At 45.1% G+C, this 23,809-nt stretch overlaps 1 protein-coding gene across 4 annotated transcripts in view; it reads right to left on the bottom strand.

The window, feature by feature from the left end:
- Positions 1–23,809, bottom strand: part of EPHB1 (EPH receptor B1) — a 278,858-nt gene that overhangs the window by 90,099 nt on the left and 164,950 nt on the right. For all 4 annotated transcript variants that reach the window (XM_088473838.1, XM_088473837.1, XM_088473840.1 and 1 more), the window contains 3 exons: positions 18,432–18,767; positions 10,964–11,076; positions 8,477–8,639 (listed from right to left, as the gene is read on the bottom strand). In XM_088473838.1, coding sequence (XP_088329964.1) covers positions 8,477–8,639; positions 10,964–11,076; positions 18,432–18,767 — 612 coding nt within the window. The remainder of the gene's footprint in view (positions 1–8,476; positions 8,640–10,963; positions 11,077–18,431; positions 18,768–23,809) is intronic.

Below are 23,809 nucleotides of genomic sequence, written 5' to 3' on the forward strand. Positions count from 1 at the left end.
CCCATGAAATTTATTTATTCTTATTATTCGCTAGTGCAAACACAGCTGAATCAATTACAAGCCAATTAGCAGTGTTATTAGCTACAACAAACGATTATTAGCTGCTTGCATTGTGTGGCTCAAAATAGAAACATCACTCCTAACATCAGTAACATTCGATAGTATCGATTGTACTCTGGGGCTTGCGAGAGTACGTACCCAACCTCAAGCTGTACGATCAGCCAGGCCTCTAACCTGCTTGCAGAGTGACGTTTTACTACTTCTGGCCTTCTATGTCGGTCGTAGAAGGTAATTTATGTACGCCCCTAAAACGCCTTGAAAACTGTGAGGAACGCCTGCGTTTTCAGACCACCACCCCCGTCAAAACCCACAAACGGCCTTTCATGTCAATCAACTCTCGGAAGCCACTTCCTGCTCGTAAGCCGTACGATCGACAGCATTTGGGATCGCAAGATCTCGTACGCACATGCGCACAACTAAACGTACACATGCATGGTTTGGAAACATCGAATGTGTATGACCGAGCGGCCGCTTACGACCGACTCTGAATGAGGTCCTAAGTCTCTCATATGAATCAGGCCCAGTGTATGCTAACAATGCACTTCTGTCACTCCCAAATGTTTTCATTGTGAAAATAAGATGCACATTCTGAGCTAAAAAGACGTTAGCGCGACCTAAGCCACAGTATAAAAGGACACATCTGTACCTTGGTAAACTTTGTTGTCCAGAATACTGGTTTAGCCCGAAAGACAGAAGCCCACAACCGCTCTTTGTGACATGTTCTCTTTAAAGGCAGATTAATAGGTTAGGTAAGTGCATAATTAGAAATCTTAATGGACACAGGCAAATCAGGCTGTATTTGAGATTAAATAGTGGATGTCACAAATGGATCCATTGGGAAAATATTCTTACATCTCACAAACTGTGTAGGGAATGAAAGATTTAAATGAACTGTTATTTACACCTAATAATTTACCTGACTTCTTTTTAAAGTATGGTCCCTAAAATCAAATTAATTCTTAACTTTCTGGATCCAGGAACAAGCACAGTCACTGTAAGAGCTCCCTGCCCAGACCCAGGAACTAGCACAGTCACTGTAAGAGCTACCTATGGGCATGAAGCTATTACAGTGACTGTGCTAGTTCCTGGCTCTGGGCAGGTAGCTGTTACAGTGAACTAGCACAGTCACTGTAACAGCTACCTGCCCAGAGCCAGGAACTAGCACAGTCTCTGTAAGAGCCAGAGCCGTAACTCGACTTTTTGGTGCCTTGTGCCAGAAAGATCATTGGCGACCCCCTCATTTTAAAAAAAGACATAATGCACCCAAAAAAGGGCCATGGCTTCATGGGGAAGGGCCAGGGAAGAGATAGGAGAGGCCAGGAGATGCTGGAGATGAAATAAGAGGAAGCTACAAGCAAGAATGATAATAAACAGAAATTTGACAGGCCCAAACAGTGCCCCCTGACCTGTGGTGCCCTGTGCGATGGCACCGGCCGCACTACCCTAGCTACGGCCCTGGTAAGAGCTACCTGCCCAGAGCCAGGAACTAGCACAGTCACTGTATGAGCTGCCTGCCCAGAGCCATGAACTAGTACAGTCGGGACCTCATTCAGAGCCGGTCGCACAGAGCGTGCGGTCGGTCTGAATGAGGGGAGGACCTCTTGAATTTTTAAGACGTCCTCCTTTGCGGTGGTAAGGCTGTGGGTTAACACCCACAGCCTTACGACCGCCTAAGGTGATGGTCGCGATGGTCAAGACCATCGCCACCATCGGGGCTTACGACAAGACCCTAGGGTAGGGTCTCCCTTGTCGTAAGCCCCGGAGAGCTTTCGGCTCTGTCTGAGCCGGAAGCTCTCCACTGACATCATTAGTGATGTCAGTGGGGCAGCCCCCAAACGGTAGGTTTGGGCTGCCACCCCCCCCGGCCTGCCTTCCAAACGGGGCGAGCTGTCAATCAACATCGACAGCTCGCCCCCTTTGGATCGAGACCCGCTACGACCGGCGCTGTCGGTCGTAGCGGGTCTCACGCATGCGCACGACGGCGCCGTCGTGCGCATGCTCTGTGGGGGGCCATCGACCCGGTCCGAGTGCATCGGCGCTAACGACCGGGTCTGAATGACCCCCTCACTGTAAGAGCTACCTGCCAAGAGTCATTAACTAGCACAGTCACTGTAAGAGCTACCTGCCAGGAACTAGCAGTAATTGTAAGAACTACCTGCCCAGAGTCATTAACTAGCACAGTCACGGTAAGAGCTACCTGCCAGGAACTAGCGCAGTCACTGTAGTCGCTTCATGCCCAGAGCCAGGAACTAGCACAGTCACTGTAACAGCTACCTGCCAAGAGCCAGGAACTAGCGCAGTCACTGTAATAGCTTCATGCCCAGAGCCATTAACTAGCACAGTCACTGTAATAGCTTCATGCCCTGAGCTATTAACTAGCACAGTCACTGTAACAGCTACCTACCAAGAGCCAGGAACTAGCAGTCACTGTAATCGCTACCTGCCAAGAGCCAGGAACTAGCACAGTCACTGTAACAGCTACCTGCCCAGAGCCATTAACTAGCACAGTCACTGTAATAGCTTCATGCCCTGAGCTATTAACTAGCACAGTCACTGTAACAGCTACCTACCAAGAGCCAGGAACTAGCAGTCACTGTAATTGCTACCTGCCCAGAGCCAGGAACTAGCACAGTCACTGTAATCGTTACCTGCCAAGAGCCAGGAACTAGCACAGTCACTGTAATAGCTTCATGCCCTGAGCTATTAACTAGCACAGTCACTGTAACAGCTACCTACCAAGAGCCAGGAACTAGCACAGTCACTGTAATTGCTACCTGCCCAGAGCCAGGAACTAGCACAGTCACTGTAATTGCTACCTGCCCAGAGCCAGGAACTAGCACAGTCACTGTAATTGCTACCTGCCCAGAGCCAGGAACTAGCACAATCAATGTAATAGCTACCTGCCCAGAGCCAGGAACTGGCAGTCACTGTAAGAACTAACTGCCCAGCTCCAGGAAGTGGCACAGTCTTTAATAATTAACTGTCCTGAGCCAAGAACTAGCACAAACAATTTACAGCGCTGAGAAATACAGTATATAGGCTTTTTATAAATAGTAGAAAATAATCCTAAACTTCACTTCTAATTTACAAAGTTTTCATTAGTGATGTAGATGTCTTTAAAAAGACATTGTGCATTTACCAAAATTAGGCTTTAAATAAATAAATAAATATGGTCGGCCTTAAGTATAACATGAATGGCCAGTGTTGTTTGGCCATTGTCGGATCTACTGGTAGTTGCTCAACTATATGGTTACTTATGTGAGCGGATGTATATTCATGTGAAAATGTAAAAATAAAATAGTTATAAAAAATACTGCATAGGAAGTGGATAGCATACAAACAACCTACCAGCAGTTGTCACTGCACAGCTATACATCTTTCATGGGAATCTGGTTTTAAATAGCTGATGTTGCAAACTAAGTGTGGCCTCTGTGAAAAGTGATACATCTTTTGCTCCCGTAGCTTGGCTCACAGTGATGTATATTTAGCATGAGTCTAGAATTAGATCTTCAAATTAAAGACATATTTTATTAATTTGCCGTAGGCAGGGAGCTGTGGAGCTCTATAATCACTACCTAAGGTAGAGGAAAAGGATTGAGGAAGTACGAGAGATCTGCTGATTACTGTACAGTACTCAGCTTGTCCTTGATGAAAAGTTTGAAGGGTGACAGTTCTGTGTAATGTCTTGTCTTACCTGCTGTTTTATTAGTGCACTACTTCACAGTTAATGGTCTATGCAGGCAGCTAGCAGTAGGAAAACGGGAGAGCTGGCACTCCGAGAACCACTTAGTTGAAAAAGTTATACTGTATGTTATTTACATCTTTAAATAAAATCAGAAGCGTGATAGCGGTTTATGGGATTCAGGCAGCATCTGCCCTTAATCATAGTGAAAGTGCTGGCTTTCTAGCTATTATCTTGAAATGGTGGATTCATTCAATTGCACTGTTGCACTTCTCCCACATGGTGGTCACAGTTGTAATGCTCACCTGGTCACTCTGAGTGGGTAAGTTACAGGTTGATGCATTAAGCAGTTAAAATAGCGAAGTTGGCCAGTGGAGAGGTTTCCTATAGCAACCAATTAGCTTTGAAGTGGCATTTATCCCTATTCTACATAATGGGGATGTAGTTACTATGCCGGCTGTCGAAATCCCAACATCAGAAGCCCGACCTGGGACTAAAGATAGGCGTCTAAAGCCTGACGAAGGTACACCGGGGCATCTTAGCTGTTAGCCGTGGGGGGAGGGTTAGGTTTAGGCACAACAGCGGGGTTAGGGTTAGGTATTGGGGAGGGGGGAGGTTAGCGTTAGGCATCACTTGGGGTGGTTGGGCACTAAGGGGGAACAGTTAGGTTTAGGCACCAAGGGGTTAGGCACTAACGGTGAGGGTTAGGGAGCAAGAAGGGAGGGTTAGTATACTGACCCGACCCCTGTCGGGATACAGAGCATTGTGATGCCACTGTAGTCACTTTGACAGCAGGCATCTCGACTGACGGTATTTGATACCCACCCCACAAAATGATAGGTAGATGCTGATTGGTTACTACAGGTGACTTCTCTCCTGGGGCGGGATGCAGTAATGTGGAGAATGCGGTCATACTGCAATGCAGTTTTCAGGGGTTTGACCGTATTTCTCATATGCACCAATCCCCGGAATGTGATGCATTCCTTAGCTTGGATGCGGTGGCATCTTCAGATGGCGTTACCCTATAGAAGCCTATGAGCTTCTATTCGGGGAGTGATATGAGAGGGATCCAATCGTATCCCTCTCATCGCCCCCTGCGGCGCGCGTCCTTCTGAGCAAGCTTAGACCCAGAAGTCCCTCATTCGCAAAGGACACTTCTTACCAAGAGAGCTGTCCTTTGCAGTCTCCTTCATGCACACCGACATGATTAACGCCGGCCTGCACGCGAAGAGTGGTGAAATGCATCACATCCCGAGTACAACGCGTCATGCATCCCGCCCCTAGAGTAGTAGCAACGTTTGTCTCTACAGTTAGCAGAAGGCAGTGTGCAGTGGCATCATTCTTAGTGGGAGTAACAATTGGAAGCGGATCCTCAGTACAGAGCTGTGGCTGAGTGACAGGATGGCCCACCTAATGCCAGTCAGCACTGATTTACCATACTTATGTCCTTGGGTATATTTTTCACTGATTAGGAATGGTTTTAGAGTTTACCCTTGTGCATCATAGAAGTAGATGTTTCCTATGCTATATGGTCTCTCACGTTTCAGTACTATGTTGAGAAAGCAGACGTTACCTTGCTAGCAGTATGTTTATTTCTCTCTTGTTCTTTTCTATTGGGAATGTTGCTGCACATGATAAAATTACTCACGTAAAAATAATTAAAAAACAAAACTCAGCATTTTTAATTTTAGGGTGGATCAATCCAACACGGTCAGAATGCTTTAAATCAATTTAGCACCATGTCAGCGTGCCATGTTCGACATTATGCTTTAACACTGTCATTCTCGACTGTGTGACCATCGCCAATGTAACTACATCCCCTCTCAGGTACCTAATAACCACTAATGTAATTCCATATTGTGTAACAAAGTCAGACTGAGGGGCCTATTCATCAACACTATAATAACGGTTTTAAGGACATTTTCCTTAATTACCGATACTTTTGTATTCATTAACACACTTAACACAGGAGATATCACTGATATTTCCTGGATAAGTCCATCTGCGTTCATTTCCACACTCCCCATACATTAGTTTGGGGATGTAGAAATTAGGCTATTCGTCAAATTCCGAAAATTATGTATTTTTGGAATTTGATAATGTTACTATACGCCACTCTCAGGTGGCGTATAGTGGGTGATACCAACCTGCTTTCAGTGTGAGCAGGTCCTCCTCTGGCTCCCTCCGTCGCTCCCTCGTCCCTCAGCCGGCTCCGGCAGCTGCTCCGACTGTTGTTCTCCCGGCAGAACACAGTTAAGTTTATATAAAAAAAAAAAATTATATATAATTTTTTTTTTTTTATAATAAACTTTACTGTGTTCTCCTCTTCAGATGGAAGGTCGGGGTCCACGGCTGCAGCGGCCAGGTAGGTGGGGGACAGAGAGGTGAGGGGGAGGGTTGGGGGGGACCGGGACAAAATGACCGCAGGTGTAGGCAGTGCTGCACATGCGCCGAGTTTGTGAATGTAATGATGCATGCACAGCACTGATTACAGCTGCAGTAAGTTAGTGTAGAGAGGGAAAACTATCTATTTCCTGAAAAGCTGTCATCGCAAAAATGGCAGCTTTTCGGAATAGAAACTGATGGAGAGGAGGAATGATGAATTCCTCCGGCAATTAGGTAGAATTCCATGCGAGTTCTAAACCTAATTACCTCCATCGAGTTTTTAGTGTTGCTGAATAGGCCCCATAGCCTCAAAATCTCATACTCCATCTAGCTGTTTAGGCAGAAATGTAGCCATTAGGGGCAGATGGTGGGTGAACCTGCACAGATCTGGTAATAGAGGACAAGTGACCTGATCAGGTCAATTGGTTCCATGCTGTGCTGTAGATGAGAGAGCGCAAACACATTCTGATGCAGTCATTAGGGATCACTACTTAAGAGAAACTGTACAGTATGTCAAAAATAAACTGATTCCAGTCACATTTCATGAATTCATTTGGTACTTTAGACTTATACAGATTTACATTTATATGATTCTTGCCAACATAAGACCCATAGATATTTTCTTATCAGTGAACAGCTTCATAGGAAATATATGTCAGGCATATAAAAGGTCAGGCCATCAACAACATGCTACAGAAGTTTGCAAGTGCCAGCTCTGTCTGTTCAGCCAATGAGAACATATCAGAAGGTGTGATAGAAGATCCTGCCAGACACAGAGGTGATACTTGAGAGTGTTGGGCAGGAAAAGACACAAAAGGATTTTAGGGTAATGAGACAATACTTTGACGCATACAATTATGTGCTAAAATCAGAATATAGAAGGTGTTAGATATTGAGAGGATACTTCAAGGTGTTAGACGGAGATAAAGATAACCTGAATCTGTTAGACATTGAAAGGCATTTAGCGTTGGTTGCATTTGCAGTAATGGGTATGGGTGATTGACAGGGCATGCTGGGACCAGTAGTGTCCAAAAATTAAATGCAGTTATGACTTTTAATCATTTATTACCAAACACTTTTAGCACAGTGCTTCTTTCCCCAGGGTATTCAGCCCTTGTTGAACCAACTGTTTACTAATGCAAATTATTTACTCACTGTCTAACAATAGTGAATAAAAGAGTATACAGGGCCTGGGTGGTGCAAAACCCCTTCTTAGGTCTTTCTTTCCTCCAGTTCTTACACACTGAGCCATCAACAGCTGGACTGTGAGTTCTGCTGCTCCCAGCATGCAAATATTATATATCTGTTCACTCTACCACTGTATATACTCACTATTGTATATATAGAGGTGTCACAGACCTGGTCTGCTGCAGCCTCTACAATTATACCAGTACTGTCCAATGCGAACAGGTGTCTGTAACAGTCATTAATTTAATAATGTTAATTACATTAAGTGATTACTATACCATTGCATTGTCTTGTAGTGTGCGGTATGCTAATTACTTGAAAGTTTATATCAACTGTCGAGTGATAACAATAACAAACCACCAACTTTCAATTCAATCTCAAGACTTTTTTGATTGTCCAACAACCACAGAAGTATATGTATTGTAGTGCAATATCAAGTGTTTTTAGGTGGTCTCTCAAAATTACAATTTATCTTCTCAACTTCCAAAGCACTTACAGTAGGAACTGTCATTTTGCGAAATACCCTTAAAAATATAATCTCATTGTTTCATACAATCAAACACAGTGGCGTAAATTCATCCCAGATGCCCGGAGGCAAGTTATAATTTGGTGCCCCCGTCACAGCCGCTGACACTGTAATGTAGTAATTTGCATTCAGATAGGCAATAGATAGACGAAGACAGCAGCTGATGGTCTGACATGGAGCTCTCCACTAGTGTACGGTGGTTTCTCAGGTGCCCGGAAGGGGTGCCATGTATTGGGGGCGTCCGTGATGGTATACTCCGGGTACATAGTTACAGCCCTAAGTGGGGTGAACATGTTGTGGACAATGGAGGTGTCCCTTCAGAGCTAGAGCCCGGCGGCAGATGCCTCTATTGTCTCCCATAGTTCTGCCCCTGGTCAAACATCCTCAGGTATCTTTTCATTGTCCAACATCTGCAGGTAGGTACCTACATACAGTATTTCAACTATCACCACCGGGTTAGACATTCTAAGTCAGTGTCACCAAACCTCTCATTATCTAAAGTGTACACCTTCACAATAAAACAGATAATCTCTTACTTTGCAAAGTCCTATATTATTCCCTGCATACAGTAGTTAAGCTCTTTGGCACAATTACAATGTCAGTGTAGCGGAAACTCATCTAGTTAGAAGATTTACCTTCTGTGCTGGTCTCTAACTCTATTTCACCACCATAAATTCCTTGGCCACCCACTGTGTGAGCTCGGACTCTGAAAACATAGGTGGTTCCAGGTTTTAGACCATCCACAGTCATGAAGGTAGATTTAGTTTTCAATATTGTGTAGTTTTGATCCTTTTGATTCTGTTTAAAATAAGAAAACAAACAAATGAGAGAATGTGAATTAGATTAGTGGGATAAATGAGTCAACTTTTCAAAGAGTTTCATCTGTGTGAATGAAAACATCAAATAATTATCCCTTTATATTACTAAGGTATTACTATTTCGTTACTTGAATAAGCTTATATATTACTATGATGGCCTCTAGCATATTTTAAGTAATATGTGTGTATTCTTCGTCTGTCTGTATTGTACTTTTGCACCTACTATCTGTCAGAATATTAAGGTATTGTTACTTGACTTGTGTAATACAAGTCCACAATGAATTATTTGCCTTGATAAATATAGAATTTGATTGATTGGATGTCTAACACCCTCAGATATCTTTTCATAATCTAAAATAGGGATGGCCACGATGGCCTGACCATCGATGGTTGATAGCCATCTTTAGTCTAAAACACTCAGATATCTCGTCACTGTTTTTTGTTGTGTAAAAATGGTGTCACTCATGAGGAAGTGCAAGATCTTTACAGGGAGATACTAACTTTACTGCTCACCATAATATTCATAAGCTTTGTCTGTATATGTTCTATTCCGGAAAAGCCTACAAATTACATTGCCCTACAAAGAGGAGCCATTGAAGATGCAGGTGCATGACTAAAAAATGACACTGCAAACATTTTTCTTTTGTCATATTTAAAGCAGTAATTTTGTTTCAGTGGGGATTATGATGTATCTTTATTCCCCTTCCACACTCCATTAGTGACACTCAGTTGCTTTGTGGCATTACCCGCTTGCAGTGGTCAGTGAAATCAGTGAAATTATGCTTTAAAAACTTTTCTCCGTCCATCAAAACTGGATCTAGAATTCAACTATTACTGAGGAATAGTGACAGTCCCAGTGTCTATAATTGGTGGTATAAATCTTTTTTTTAAGCAATGTGGGTAAAATTTTCTGACCAGAACCTTATTTTCTTAATAAGCGTATGAAAAAAAAAATAATAATATTCAGTCTCATTTATCTGTATATTTATTGTGATAGATAATAGCTTCAATGCTGCTTGTTCAACAATGATAAAATCGAATGGCAATATCATCATGGAACTTGGCAGACTGTTGAAGTTGCATAAGAACCACACACAGAATGCCTTGGTTCTCCACTGGTGCACAAATGTTCCGCTCAACCCTCTTAAAAGTGCACACCTACACTCCATTATTTGAAAATGCATCTGCAACCACTTCAGTGTGCGGATAAGAGGAACATACTGTGCAAAACTTGAAATGAAAAGTGAGGAGAAATCAAGGAAGTATTTATTACGTGCGGCAATTGAGTGGGTATTCATTGGTCGGTGTGCCCTTAGAGACAACATAGAAACACAAAGCATGTTCCATTAAAAGCATAGGATTAGACCACCGGCTCTTAGCTGGGGAAAAACTCAAGTTCTTTTGCAAAGTGGAAATTTCCAAACCTCCCCCATATATATATATACCTTAGTCCAGGGGTGGGGAACCTTTTTTCTGTTGAGGGCCATTTTGATATATATAACATAACGAATTTTAAGGGAAGCTGCACGAAAAGACGCTCTGCGTTACTGAGTTGCACAGCGCTCACGCGTTAGACGTAACGCAACTTGTAACGCAAGGAGGATAGATGTATGTGGACACATTTGAAAATGTAAACGGGAAGCAGTCGGGAAGCCGACGGGCAGAACGACTGTCTAATCCCGGCAAGGAGTTAAATGACAGACATCGAAATCCCGACGCCTGTCATTTTACCTATGCCGGGAGCCCGGCACCTGGCTTACCGATCGAAGGGCGCGGGGGGGGGGGGGGTTAGGTTTAGGGTTCCCGGGTGGGACTTAGGGTTAAGCACCCCTCTGGGAGGTTAGGCAAGGGAGGGTTAGGGTTAGGCACCCCTGGGGGGAGGTTAGGGTTAGGCACCCCCTCGGGGGACTTGTGTTTAGCCGGCGGGGAAGGGGGGGTTAGGTTTAGGCACTTAGAGGGGGAGGTTAGGGTTAGGCAACCCTAAGGGAGGGTTAGGGGGTAGAATAGGGTAGGAAATACTTACCTTGGGACGATCGGGATTTTCACTGCTGCCGGGATGCCGCTGTTGGGATTTGAACGCCCGGCCATGCGGCCTGCGGTCTCATCATACTGAATCCCATGTATACATCTAGGGATAGAAAGTATGTAGGGAGATGTAATTTGATTGGGCAGGATCGGCAATCATCCAATTAGGTGTCATCTTCACTACACAGCAATTTTCCCTAAAGGAATCCAGCTTGCTTATCTACATCTATACTGATGACATACAGAGTGAAAGGATGCAGGTATGCTGGTAGCACTGACCTTTTCATAGTAAATTACTTCATATTCCACCACTGCATCATTAGTCTTTTCTGGTCCTTGAAAAGCCAAAGTGACGCTGTCTTTGCTCTTTCGTTCTTTCAGAATTACATTTACTGGGAGAAGGTTTCAGAAAATTAGTGTCACTACAAAGTATAAATATTTATAAACTTTTCAATATTTTTTTATAAATAAACCAAAGTTTAACATTGTTTAAAGTTCCCAATAACAATGATTAAAAAGGACATGAATCTGGAAATCTGGTAAATGATCATTGAACACACACAAATGTTACTGAAGAGATATGTTAGAAGAATATTATAAATGGAATGCTCTGGGAAACAGTAAAATAAGTGGACAGAAACTAAAAGATGATAAATATATGTTACTAGTATTGCACAATAAATAAAGCCATGCAATCAATTCTTTGTGCTACACAGTGAAAAGACAACTATAATTGCTTGGACAATATCTTTATTATTGAGCAAATTATTTCTTGTTGCAACTTTCACAGATTTATATCCGTGCATATACTAATACCTTTACACAAATCAGAGCAATGCACTTGGAATTATGTAATCTATAACAGTATAAACATACCTAACAGACTCTCCTCCGAAAATACATTTGAATTGATATTTTTGCCAGTATCCTATTGGGGAGGGGGGTATAAAGAGGGGTGGGTATAAAGTTCCCAGACCCGGGCTGTCAGGGACACACATTTAACACCCCTGCTCAGTGGATGATTGGACATATCGAGAGTCCTATAATTCACAATGGGTCAGTGCCATGCCCACACACACTTGGGCACATCCCTATTATCTGGGCCAGATAGATCTCACTGTGACCTGCAAATAGGAAACTGCCATAACTGATAACTATATATGGTGTCATTATAGTAAAAGCATTACTAGTCCTATGTGGTATGTAATTCATATGTGCTTACAAAGCCAGGTGATGAAGGCACCACTATTTAAATGTCATGAAAGCAATTTATTCCATCTTATTCCACTTTCCCTGAGCATGACACCTATCCATCAGCCAGAGTGAAAATGCTCATTGTTTAAGAGGTAATGCGTATACAACGACCCAAATGCAGAGCCTCTCTGCATACACACCACTGTAATAATGCATATACAACGACCCAAATGCAGTGCCTCTCTGCATACACACCACTGTAATAATGCATATACAACGACCCAAATGCAGTGCCTCTCTGCATACACACCACTGTAATAATGCATGCACCACGATGGCCCTAATGCAGTGCCTCTCTGCATACACACCACTGTAATAATACATGCACCACGATGGCCCTAATGCAGTGCCTCTCTGAATACACACCACTGTTATACTGCATGCACCACAATGGCCCTAATGCAGTGCCTCTCTGCATACACACCACTGTAATACTGCATGCACCACGATGGCCCTAATGCAGTGGCTCTCTGCATACACACCACTGTAATAATGCATATACAACGACCCAAATGCAGTGCCTCTCTGAATACACACCACTGTAATACTGCATGCACCACGATGGCCCTAATGCAGTGCCTCTCTGCATACACACCACTGTAATAATGCATATACAACGACCCAAATGCAGTGCCTCTCTGCATACACACCACTGTAATAATGCATGCACCACGATGGCCCTAATGCAGTGCCTCTCTGCATACACACCACTGTAATAATACATGCACCACGATGGCCCTAATGCAGTGCCTCTCTGAATACACACCACTGTTATACTGCATGCACCACAATGGCCCTAATGCAGTGCCTCTCTGCATACACACCACTGTAATACTGCATGCACCACGATGGCCCTAATGCAGTGGCTCTCTGCATACACACCACTGTAATAATGCATATACAACGACCCAAATGCAGTGCCTCTCTGAATACACACCACTGTAATACTGCATGCACCACGATGGCCCTAATGCAGTGCCTCTCTGCATACACACCACTGTAATAATACATGCACCACGATGGCCCTAATGCAGTGCCTCTCTGAATACACACCACTGTAATACTGCATGCACCACGATGGCCCTAATGCAGTGCCTCTCTGCATACACACCACTGTAATAATACATGCACCACGATGGCCCTAATGCAGTGCCTCTCTGCATACACACCACTGTAATACTGCATGCACCACAATGGCACTAATACAGTGCCTCTCTGCATACACACCACTGTAATAATGCATATACAACGACCCAAATGCAGTGCCTCTCTGCATACACACCACTGTAATACTGCATGCACCACAATGGCCCTAATGCAGTGCCTCTCTGCATACACACCACTGTAATAATACATGCACCACGATGGCCCTAATGCAGTGCCTCTCTGAATACACACCACTGTAATACTGCATGCACCACGATGGCCCTAATGCAGTGCCTCTCTGCATACACACCACCGTAATAATACATGAACCACGATGGCCCTAATGCAGTGCCTCTCTGCATACACACCACTGTAATACTGCATGCACCACAATGGCCCTAATGCAGTGCCTCTCTGCATACACACCACTGTAATACTGCATGCACCACAATGGCACTAATACAGTGCCTCTCTGCATACACACCACTGTAATAATGCATATACAACGACCCAAATGCAGTGCCTCTCTGCATACACACCACTGTAATACTGCATGCACCACAATGGCCCTAATGCAGTGCCTCTCTGCATACACACCACTGTAATAATGCATGCACCACGATGGCCCTAATGCAGTGCCTCTCTGCATACACACCACTGTAATAATGCATATGCAACGACCCAAATGCAGTGCCTCTCTGCATACACACCACTGTAATACTGCATGCACCACAATGAACCAAATGCAGTGCCTCTCTGCATACACACCACTGTAATAATACATGCACCACGATGGCCCTAATGCTGTACCTCTCTGCATACACACCACTGTAATACTGCATGCACCACGATGGCCCTAATGCAGTTCCTCTCTGCATACACACCACTGTAATACTGCATGCACCACAATGGCCCTAATGCAGTGCCTCTCTGAATACACACCACTGTAATAATGCATGCACCACGATGGCCCTAATGCAGTGCCTCTCTGCATACACACCACTGTAATAATACATGCACCACGATGGCCCTAATGCAGTGCCTCTCTGAATACACACCACTGTTATACTGCATGCACCACAATGGCCCTAATGCAGTGCCTCTCTGCATACACACCACTGTAATACTGCATGCACCACGATGGCCCTAATGCAGTGGCTCTCTGCATACACACCACTGTAATAATGCATATACAACGACCCAAATGCAGTGCCTCTCTGAATACACACCACTGTAATACTGCATGCACCACGATGGCCCTAATGCAGTGCCTCTCTGCATACACACCACTGTAATAATACATGCACCACGATGGCCCTAATGCAGTGCCTCTCTGAATACACACCACTGTAATACTGCATGCACCACGATGGCCCTAATGCAGTGCCTCTCTGCATACACACCACTGTAATAATACATGCACCACGATGGCCCTAATGCAGTGCCTCTCTGCATACACACCACTGTAATACTGCATGCACCACAATGGCACTAATACAGTGCCTCTCTGCATACACACCACTGTAATAATGCATATACAACGACCCAAATGCAGTGCCTCTCTGCATACACACCACTGTAATACTGCATGCACCACAATGGCCCTAATGCAGTGCCTCTCTGCATACACACCACTGTAATAATGCATGCACCACGATGGCCCTAATGCAGTGCCTCTCTGCATACACACCACTGTAATAATGCATATGCAACGACCCAAATGCAGTGCCTCTCTGCATACACACCACTGTAATACTGCATGCACCACAATGAACCAAATGCAGTGCCTCTCTGCATACACACCACTGTAATAATACATGCACCACGATGGCCCTAATGCTGTACCTCTCTGCATACACACCACTGTAGTACTGCATGCACCACGATGGCCCTAATGCAGTTCCTCTCTGCATACACACCACTGTAATACTGCATGCCCCACAATGGCCCTAATGCAGTGCCTCTCTGCATACACACCACTGTAATACTGCATGTACCACGATGACCCTAATGCAGTACCTCTCTGCATACACACCACTGTAATACTGCATGCACCACAATGGCCCTAATGCAGTGCCTCTCTGCATATACATCACTGTAATAATACATGCACCACGATGGCCCTAATGCAGTGCCTCTCTGCATACACACCACTGTAATACTGCATGCACCACGATGACCCTAATGCAGTGCCTCTCTGCATACACACCACTGTAATAATACATGCACCATGATGGCCCTAATACAGTACCTCTCTGCATACACACCACTGTAATAATACATGCACCACGATGACCCTAATGCAGTACCTCTCTGCATACACACCACTGTAATAATACATGCACCATGATAGCCCTACTGCAGTGCCTCTCTGCATATACACCACTGTAATAATACATGCACCATGATGGCCCTAATGCAGTGCCTCTCTGCATACACACCACTGTAATAATACATGCACCACGATGGCCCTAATACAGTGCCTCTCTGCATACACACCACTGTAATACTGCATGCACTACAACGACCCAAATGCAGTGCCTCTCCGCATACACACCACTGTAATAATGCATGCACCACGATGGCCCTAATGCAGTGCCTCTCTGCATACACACCACTGTAATAATACATGCACCACGATGGCCTTAATGCAGTGCCTCTCTGCATACACACCATTGTAATACTGCATGCACCACGATGGCCCTGATGCAGTGCCTCTCTGCATACACACCACTGTAATAATGCATGCACCACGATGGCCCTGATGCAGTGCCTCTCTGCATACACACCACTGTAATAATGCATATACAATTACCCTAATGCAGTACCTCTCTGCATACACACCACTGTAATAATGCATATACAACGACCCTAATGCAGTGCCTCTCTGCATACATACCACTGTAATACTGCATGCACCACGATGGCCCTAATGCAGTGCCTCTCTGCATACACACCACTGTAATACTGCATGCACCACTATGGCCCTAATGCAGTGCCTCTCTGCATACAAACCACTGTAATACTGCATGCACCACGATGGCCCTAATGCAGTGCCTCTCTGCATACACACCACTGTAATAATGCATATACAACGACCCTAATGCAGTGGCTCTCTGCATACACACCACTGTAATACTGCATGCACCACCATGGCCCTAATGCAGTGCCTCTCTGCATACACACCACTGTAATAATGTACCACGATTGCCCTGATGCAGTACCTCTCTGCATAGACACCACTGTAATACTGCATGCACCACGATGGCCCTAATGCAGTGCCTCTCTGCATACACACCACTGTAATAATGTATGCACCACGATGGCCCTAATGCAGTGCCTCTCTGCATACACACCACTGTAATAATACATGCACCACAATGGCCCTAATGCAGTGCCTCTCTGCATATACATATACACCACTGTAATAATGCATGCACCACGATGGCCCTAATGCAGTGCCTCTCTGCATACACACCACTGTAATAATGTACCACGATTGCCCTAATGCAGTACCTCTCTGCATACACACCACTGTAATAATGTACCATGATGGCCCTAATACAGTACCTCTCTGCATACACAGCACTGTAATAATGTACCATGATGGCCCTAATACAGTACCTCTCTGCATACACAGCACTGTAAAAACGTCTACTAATTTTGCCAATACTGCAAATGTAAGGACCAAATTACTATAGGGCTATAGAACTGCTTGAATGGCCCCTCTGAAAATAAAAAAACCTTTGTGTATGTAAATGCTTGCATTTTTCATTTGCATGAACACGGTGGCGAGATAAAAACCCATACCTCCCAGTTTATACAGGTGGCAGCAAGACACAGTGGTTCCCCTAAGTGGGGGCATTAATAAGTTATGGGGGATAGAAATGCATTTATCAGTTTATGTGAAAGAAAGTTACTTCATCAATATTTGAGGACATGTATCTATTAATAATAACACGAGGGTATTGGAGGAGAGTGATAAAATAGGGATAGTGATTTGAATAAGCCCATTACATTTTGTAGCCTCAGATTTATGAGGCCAGCAATCCAGGATAGGTGGGAGCATTTCCAGTATTTTATCTGGGATTAAGCCACTTGCATGAATACACCCGGCAGACCTCATGTCACATATGGTGAATGGTAATTTACACTTTTCAACTGCAAAAGTATAGTCAACAAAAGTCTAATATGTGCTGAGGAAGTCAGTTCCAGTGTTTTCATCAACAGCAACTACTACTACTAAAGATGGTTCCAAGTCCTGCAGTTCAATTCATAAATGGAATTTATAGTCAAGACAACAATCCCAAATTTGAAGCGGCTTGTAGCCTGACAAACTAAACCCCCTTCCTGCCCCACATTTAATCTGGTGACTAGTATACAAAACAAAGCCCATTCTAGTGGTTAGTATAAGAAGAATCTTTCTGGTGAAAAGTATACAAAGCAGATCCCATTTATGGGGCTAATGTACGATGCAGAAAGTATTCAGGTGGTTAATGTACAAAGAAGATCCCATACAAAGCAGACAACCAATATGGTGGATATCATGTAAACCAGGCTTCCAAACTGGTGGCTAGATTATCAAGCAGACATCCAGTCTGGTGGCTAGTGTATAGATCAGACCTCTAGCTATTATTTAAGAAACCTGAAATATGGTGGCTAGTGTAAAAGGCAGATCTCCAACCTAGTGGCTAGGGTAAAAGGCAGGCCTCCAATCTGGTGGCTAGTGCAAAAGGCAGACCTCCAATCTGGTGGCTAGTACAAAAGGCAGACCTCCAATCTGGTGGCTAGTACAAAAGGCAGACCTCCAATCTGGTGGCTAGTGCAAAAGGCAGACCTCCAATCTGGTGGCTAGTGTAAAAGGCAGACCACCAATCTGGTGGCTAGTGTAAAAGGCAGACCTCCAGTCTGGTGGCTAGTGTAAAAGGTAGACCTCCAATCTGGTATACAAGCAGGCCCATTCATTTTTACGTCAGACCAAACCCCCACTCTTCTGAATGTGAAGGATAAAGTGCTAGAAGTAACAAGAGACACAAAGGCTCCTCTATCAGACCCTGAAGCCCATTCTTAGGTTCCCCAATGATGGCCTTGTTTACAGTAATGGCATAGCAACAGTATATGACATAGCATGAAGGTAGTGTGATCTTTTATGAAGTACTGTAGTATTTACTGTATATCATCCATACAAGCATGAATTCTTTCATATGAAAATACTATAGCAACCACTTTCCCATTCTATATCACCACATCAGGTTCTAAGCAAAACCTCAGATGTTTAGCAATTCTAGATAGAACCATAATAGAAACACAGCCTTAGAGTGTGTAACATGACTGAAAGAGTTCTCACCTACTTGACTTGTAGTAATATTGACAGAAATAAATTGCTTAGGGCCAGAGCTCCGCTCAGACACACCGTTCAGAGCCTCAATGTCAAACGTGTAGTTGGTGTAAGGAAGCAGGTCTGTGATGAGCACACGTGGGTGGGACAAACCAAACTGCCGAGGAATATAATGAATCCCACTTCCACAGGGGCTGCATCTCTGCCCTTCCATTAGGCACCTTCGGCAGTGAATGTTATACGTGACGTCCATTCGGCCACCAGAGTCTTCAGGGGGGCTCCACTCCATAATGACAGATGTCTCATTGACGGTGGGAATCGCATTATATGGAGAAGATGGAGGACCTTAAAAAATAAAAACAGGAGAGAAATAAAGGGGGTGGTGACATTTAAAGAGTACCAGCAAATCAGGGGGAAGCACACCTGTCCAAGGCATCATCAGCGACACCACTGATAACCTTTTAGAGACAGGTGCTATTCATCATAAAAGGGCTTTTAAAGGAACACTATTAATCATCCCCTGATAGAAACACAGATTTTATGACAGCCACTGCTGGGAAGCTCAACCTCTGTCCCATTCATCCCAGTATTCTGAGCATCTCCTGCAATTCATCTTCTTGTCACAAAACTGATGTAAAGATTCCGCTATCAGAGGCTTCATAGCAATTGTGTCTATCAGGCCCCTGACAAAGGACACTCCCTAGTACAGTCACACTGGACACCAGCCAAGGACGGGAAGGGGGGTAACTGAGTGTAATCTGGACACATGCCAAGGGTGTCTTCTTCTTCTTCTCTTAAACGACTAAAATGATTAATTTTAAAATATGTTTGTAACCAGACAACAAACATCTCTTCCAAGCGATTATGCATCAGGAAAATTAGCAAATTATTAATGAACAAAAAAGCTTAGTTGATCAATAAAGTCTACCACAGATTTTATGACAAATGTAAAATATACTTATATTGAAAATTGATTATTAGCAAAGCATTAAAAGGAAATATACACCATTTCTGTGTTTTTAGAGTTGTAGTGCTTACATTTATATTGTCTGTAAATGTTCAATAAATGAAAGAAATAATTTTATCTGCATTTTTCAAAATAGGCTTTGTAACTGAAAATCCCTTTGATGTATTGGCTTTTATATGTCCTCCTGCAATTTATACTAATAATATTATAAGAACGGTTTGTGTCTGTCCGTTTGTTAAAAGTTGGTGCAAAAACTACTGAACTGAGGGCCTGATTCAGACCCACTCGCGAGCGGCTGTCCGCTCGCAAGTGGGTCGATGGTCTGCACTGAGCATGCGCACGACGGAGGGAGCTCCGTCGTGCGCATGCGCCAGATACGACGAGCGAAGGACTTTCCTTCGCTCGTTGTGTCCGATCAAAGGGGGCGTGCTGTCAATGTTGATTGAAAGCACGCCCCCTTTGGTGGGCGTGCCGGGGGCGTGCCTCCCTGACGGGGGCGTTCCCACGGGAACGCCTCCCGTCAGAAGCCGGCCCACTGACATCACTAGTGATGTCAGTGGGAGTGATTTTGGCTCTAATAGAGCCAAAATCACTCCGGAGCTTGCGGTTGAAAACCTCAACCGCAGGCTCCGGCTCGCAATTTCGATGGTCGCGATGGTCACGACCATCGCGGCCATCAAAATGCACGCTCGTATAGCCTGTGGGTGGTGACCCACAGCTATACGAGCGTCCAGGAGGACACTCCATGAAAATGGAGCCCGGCCCTCATTCAGAGCGTGCGCTCTGCTCAGAGCGTACGGCTCTGAATGAGGGCCTGAGGCCCTGATTCAGAGCCAGACGCTCTGAAAGAGCGCTCGCTCTGAATCAGGGCCGGGCTATTTTTCTTTTAGACCGGCCTCCTGGCCGCTCACATAGCTGTGGGTGACCACCCACAGCTATAGCGAGCGGCCAGGAAGATGGTCGCGATGGTCAAGACCATCGTGACCATCGGGCTTGCGACGAGATCCTTGTGGTAGGGTCTCGTTGCTGCAAGCCCCAGAGAGATTTCGGCTCTAACAGAGCTGAAATCTCTCCCACTGACATCACTCGTGATGTCAGTGGGGCCGGCCCCAAACAGAGGCGTTCACATGGGAACGCCTCCGTTTGGGCAGCCACTCCCCCGGCCCGCCCACCAAAGGGTCACTCAACATCGACAGCACGCCCCCTTTGGTACGTGATCCGGAGCGACGGATTGCCCGTCGCTATCCGGGTCTCGCGCATGCGCACGACAGAGTCAGCTCCGTCGTGCACATGCGCTCTGGGCCACCATCGACCCGGTTGTGAGCTCTCAGCGCTTGCGACCGGGTCTGAATCAGGCCCTGATTCAGTAGGCGCTCGCAACAAGCGAGCGCTCGCTCTGAATCAGGGCGGGTGCTTGTTTTTTTAGTTACCACTCACAGCTTATGCGAGCGGCCAGGTGATGGTCGCGATGGTCAAGACCATCGCGCTTGCGACGAGACCCTTGCGGTAGGGTCTCGTGCGAGCGGCCAGGTGATGGTCACAATGGTCGTGACCATCGGGCTTGCGACGAGACCCTTGTGGTATGGTCTCGTCCTCTAGTAGAGACGGAAGCTCACTACTGAGGCCGCCCCCAAACGGCAGGCATTCCTTCGGGAACGCCTCCGTTTGGCCAGCCAGCCCCCTGCCCGCCTCCAAAACGGGGCGAGCTGTTAGTCAAAATCGACAGCCGCCCCGCTTTAGTGAGAGCCCCGTAGCGACTGAGCGCCCATCGCTGGCCGGGTCTCGCACATGCGCACGCCGGAGCCGGCATGCGCAGTGGGGGACCATCGGTCTGCTTTCGAGCGATGTGCGCTCGCGAGAGGGTCTGAATCAGGCCCAGAGTTTCATGAAAGCTGCATCATATCTGCCCTTTGTTTCAACTCGAGCTGTCAAGGTAAAGCTGAGCAATAACAAAAACAAAATGTATTGATATCATCAATACAAGAGATTGTGGACCTCATTCAGAGTCGGTCGAAGCGGCCGCACGGTCGTATGGGAAAAGGGGCCGGATATTCAAATGATTCCCTCGCAAGTTGCGTCCCTAAGTTCGGATCGGTAGCTGGCCGACCAAGGGGAGGAAGCGGCCGGAATTCAAAAAATACGCCCCCTTCTCGTACGCATTGCACGTCATCTCCGGGCATATAAGGATTAATCGAGACCATCAAGAACCATCGGAACTGGTCGTAGAGCTTAAGGTTGACCATACCCTCTCTTAAGCTCTACGATCATGTCAGTGTAAAAACCTCCCATGTCACATGTGCCATGACGCTACTTTGTTAATTATGCACTCCCATAAACCGTATGCACTCCCATAAAACGCCGTTCGCATAATTAGGCATGCCTGCGTTCGGATCTCCACTCCCCCTGTATAGCGCTGCTGGTCACGTGGGCCAATCCCACAACAGGACCCCTATGCAAATCAATACAACTAGAACACCTCAAAAAAAAAAAAGTTGGCAGAAGTAATCTCATCATGGGTGAAGCCGCAGGCAACAGCTAGTACTTAAAAAAATGCAAAATTATGTTTTTCTTCTGTGCTCTTTAGCATGTATTTATATCAACAGGCGGAGTTGTTTATTTATTTTATAGTCTGTTGAAACAATACAAAGATGTTGCCTAGATGAACCATACTTGCTGACTCTCCGGGAGTGTCTGGGAGACTCACAATTTCATATAGTGCTCCCCTGCTCTCAGGCAAGTAAGCAATTATCCTGGGATGAAACATTTCGCTGTGAATTGCATCATTATACTGTACATGTAGCAGAACTAAGATTGTCATCATCCTCTGAAACAAAAGACCAGTCCTACTGTATCTCTGTTAAGGTTTGGCGCAGCCAATACCATTGACAAAAAGGTCACAATTTTACTGACTAGACTAATAAAATACCTTATACAGAAACATATTATTTCTCTTATACAAGAGTAATAGTCTTTGACACAAAATATACAAGTATGCTTTGATAAATTTTTTTTAAATAAAAAAATTGCATACCTCCCGATAGTCCCTATTATATCTGGCATAGGGCATACCAACAGTGGCATATCTAGGGGAGGTTGAGCGGGGCATGTGCCCTGGGTGCTGTCACCGCCGTCCAGGGCAGTACGGTCCGTGGCACTACACACTAAAACAAACATGGCATCACAGCCGGCTGTGTTTTTGTTTTAGCTCTGCAGCCAGTAAGAGTCAGACAGACTCTTATTGGGTGCTGCACCCAGAGCTGGAGTCTGGCTGGAGCTCACTCATGAGCTCCACCTTCCGGTTCTCGCAGTGGGTGAAGGAAGAGACGTCATGATGTCTCTCTCATAGTGCCAAGTGGGACCGGACAGTGGCTGGCGCAGAAGCGGAGATTCGGGTAAGTATAATTATGCGTGTCTGTGTGTTTTATGTGTACGGGGCACTACTACTGGGGCACTGTATAAGGGGCACTACTGGGGGCACTGCATAAGGGGCACTACTGGGGGCACTGTATAAGGGCACTGTATAAGGGGCACTACTGGGGGCACTGTATAAGGGTCACTAAAGGGGGGCACTGCATAAGGGGCACTACTGGGGGCTCGTCACATCCAATGTGTAGCGAAATCCTGGTATATTGTACATATCTAAGAAATATCTCCATGATGTACATGTATAGATGTGACCTCATACACCTAGCATCTATAAGCCAAACAGTGCGAGTGGTGCAGCGCGACAGACGCTCCGAGAGGTGTACTATACCGTTCTTTTCTGTGCTCTAATTCGGTACAATGCACAGCGAAACGCCGCTCATCATGTACTAAAGAATCTAGGCTGCAGCATTAATTGCACAGGTATTTATTTCACACGTATACAAAGCCGCAGATGAAGCACAACGGAACTTGGCGTGGTGAAAAAACGCAGCCGCTGCTTCCTAGCAGTTCATAGGCAGATTCAGATCCTTCGCACACAGATGTACATCACAATGATCAGTGTAATCTAGCTATGTAGTTTTGTCACTGCCAGTTGTTTTATTTATGCAAGATAGATGCTCAGCACGACCCAGTCGCTCGGGACCTGGCATGCGGTGGCGGGCTATTTGGCATGACTAAAGCCACAGTATATAAGGATACATCTGTATCAGACAAGACATTGCAGACATTTTAAACAAGAACTAATAATAACCAACATTAATAAGTGCAATTCCCTTCTGGCTGTTTTCCCCTAACCAGACTTTCATAACTACAATCTATTTTGAACACAGTGACTTGATTAATTTTCCTTGCAATCTATTTTCTACCACTCTTTCACTCCCTACATTGATTGTCTGCCCATTACCAAAACCAATACAAAATACTTCTACCAGCACACAAAGCCATTATCAAAACTACAACAATATACATCTCTTCCCTCAACCAATTTGCCCCA

The sequence above is a fragment of the Taudactylus pleione genome, unplaced genomic scaffold (assembly GCF_031769625.1).
Source record: "Taudactylus pleione unplaced genomic scaffold, aTauple2 ptg000142l, whole genome shotgun sequence".
Taxonomy (NCBI): Eukaryota; Metazoa; Chordata; class Amphibia; order Anura; family Myobatrachidae; genus Taudactylus; species Taudactylus pleione.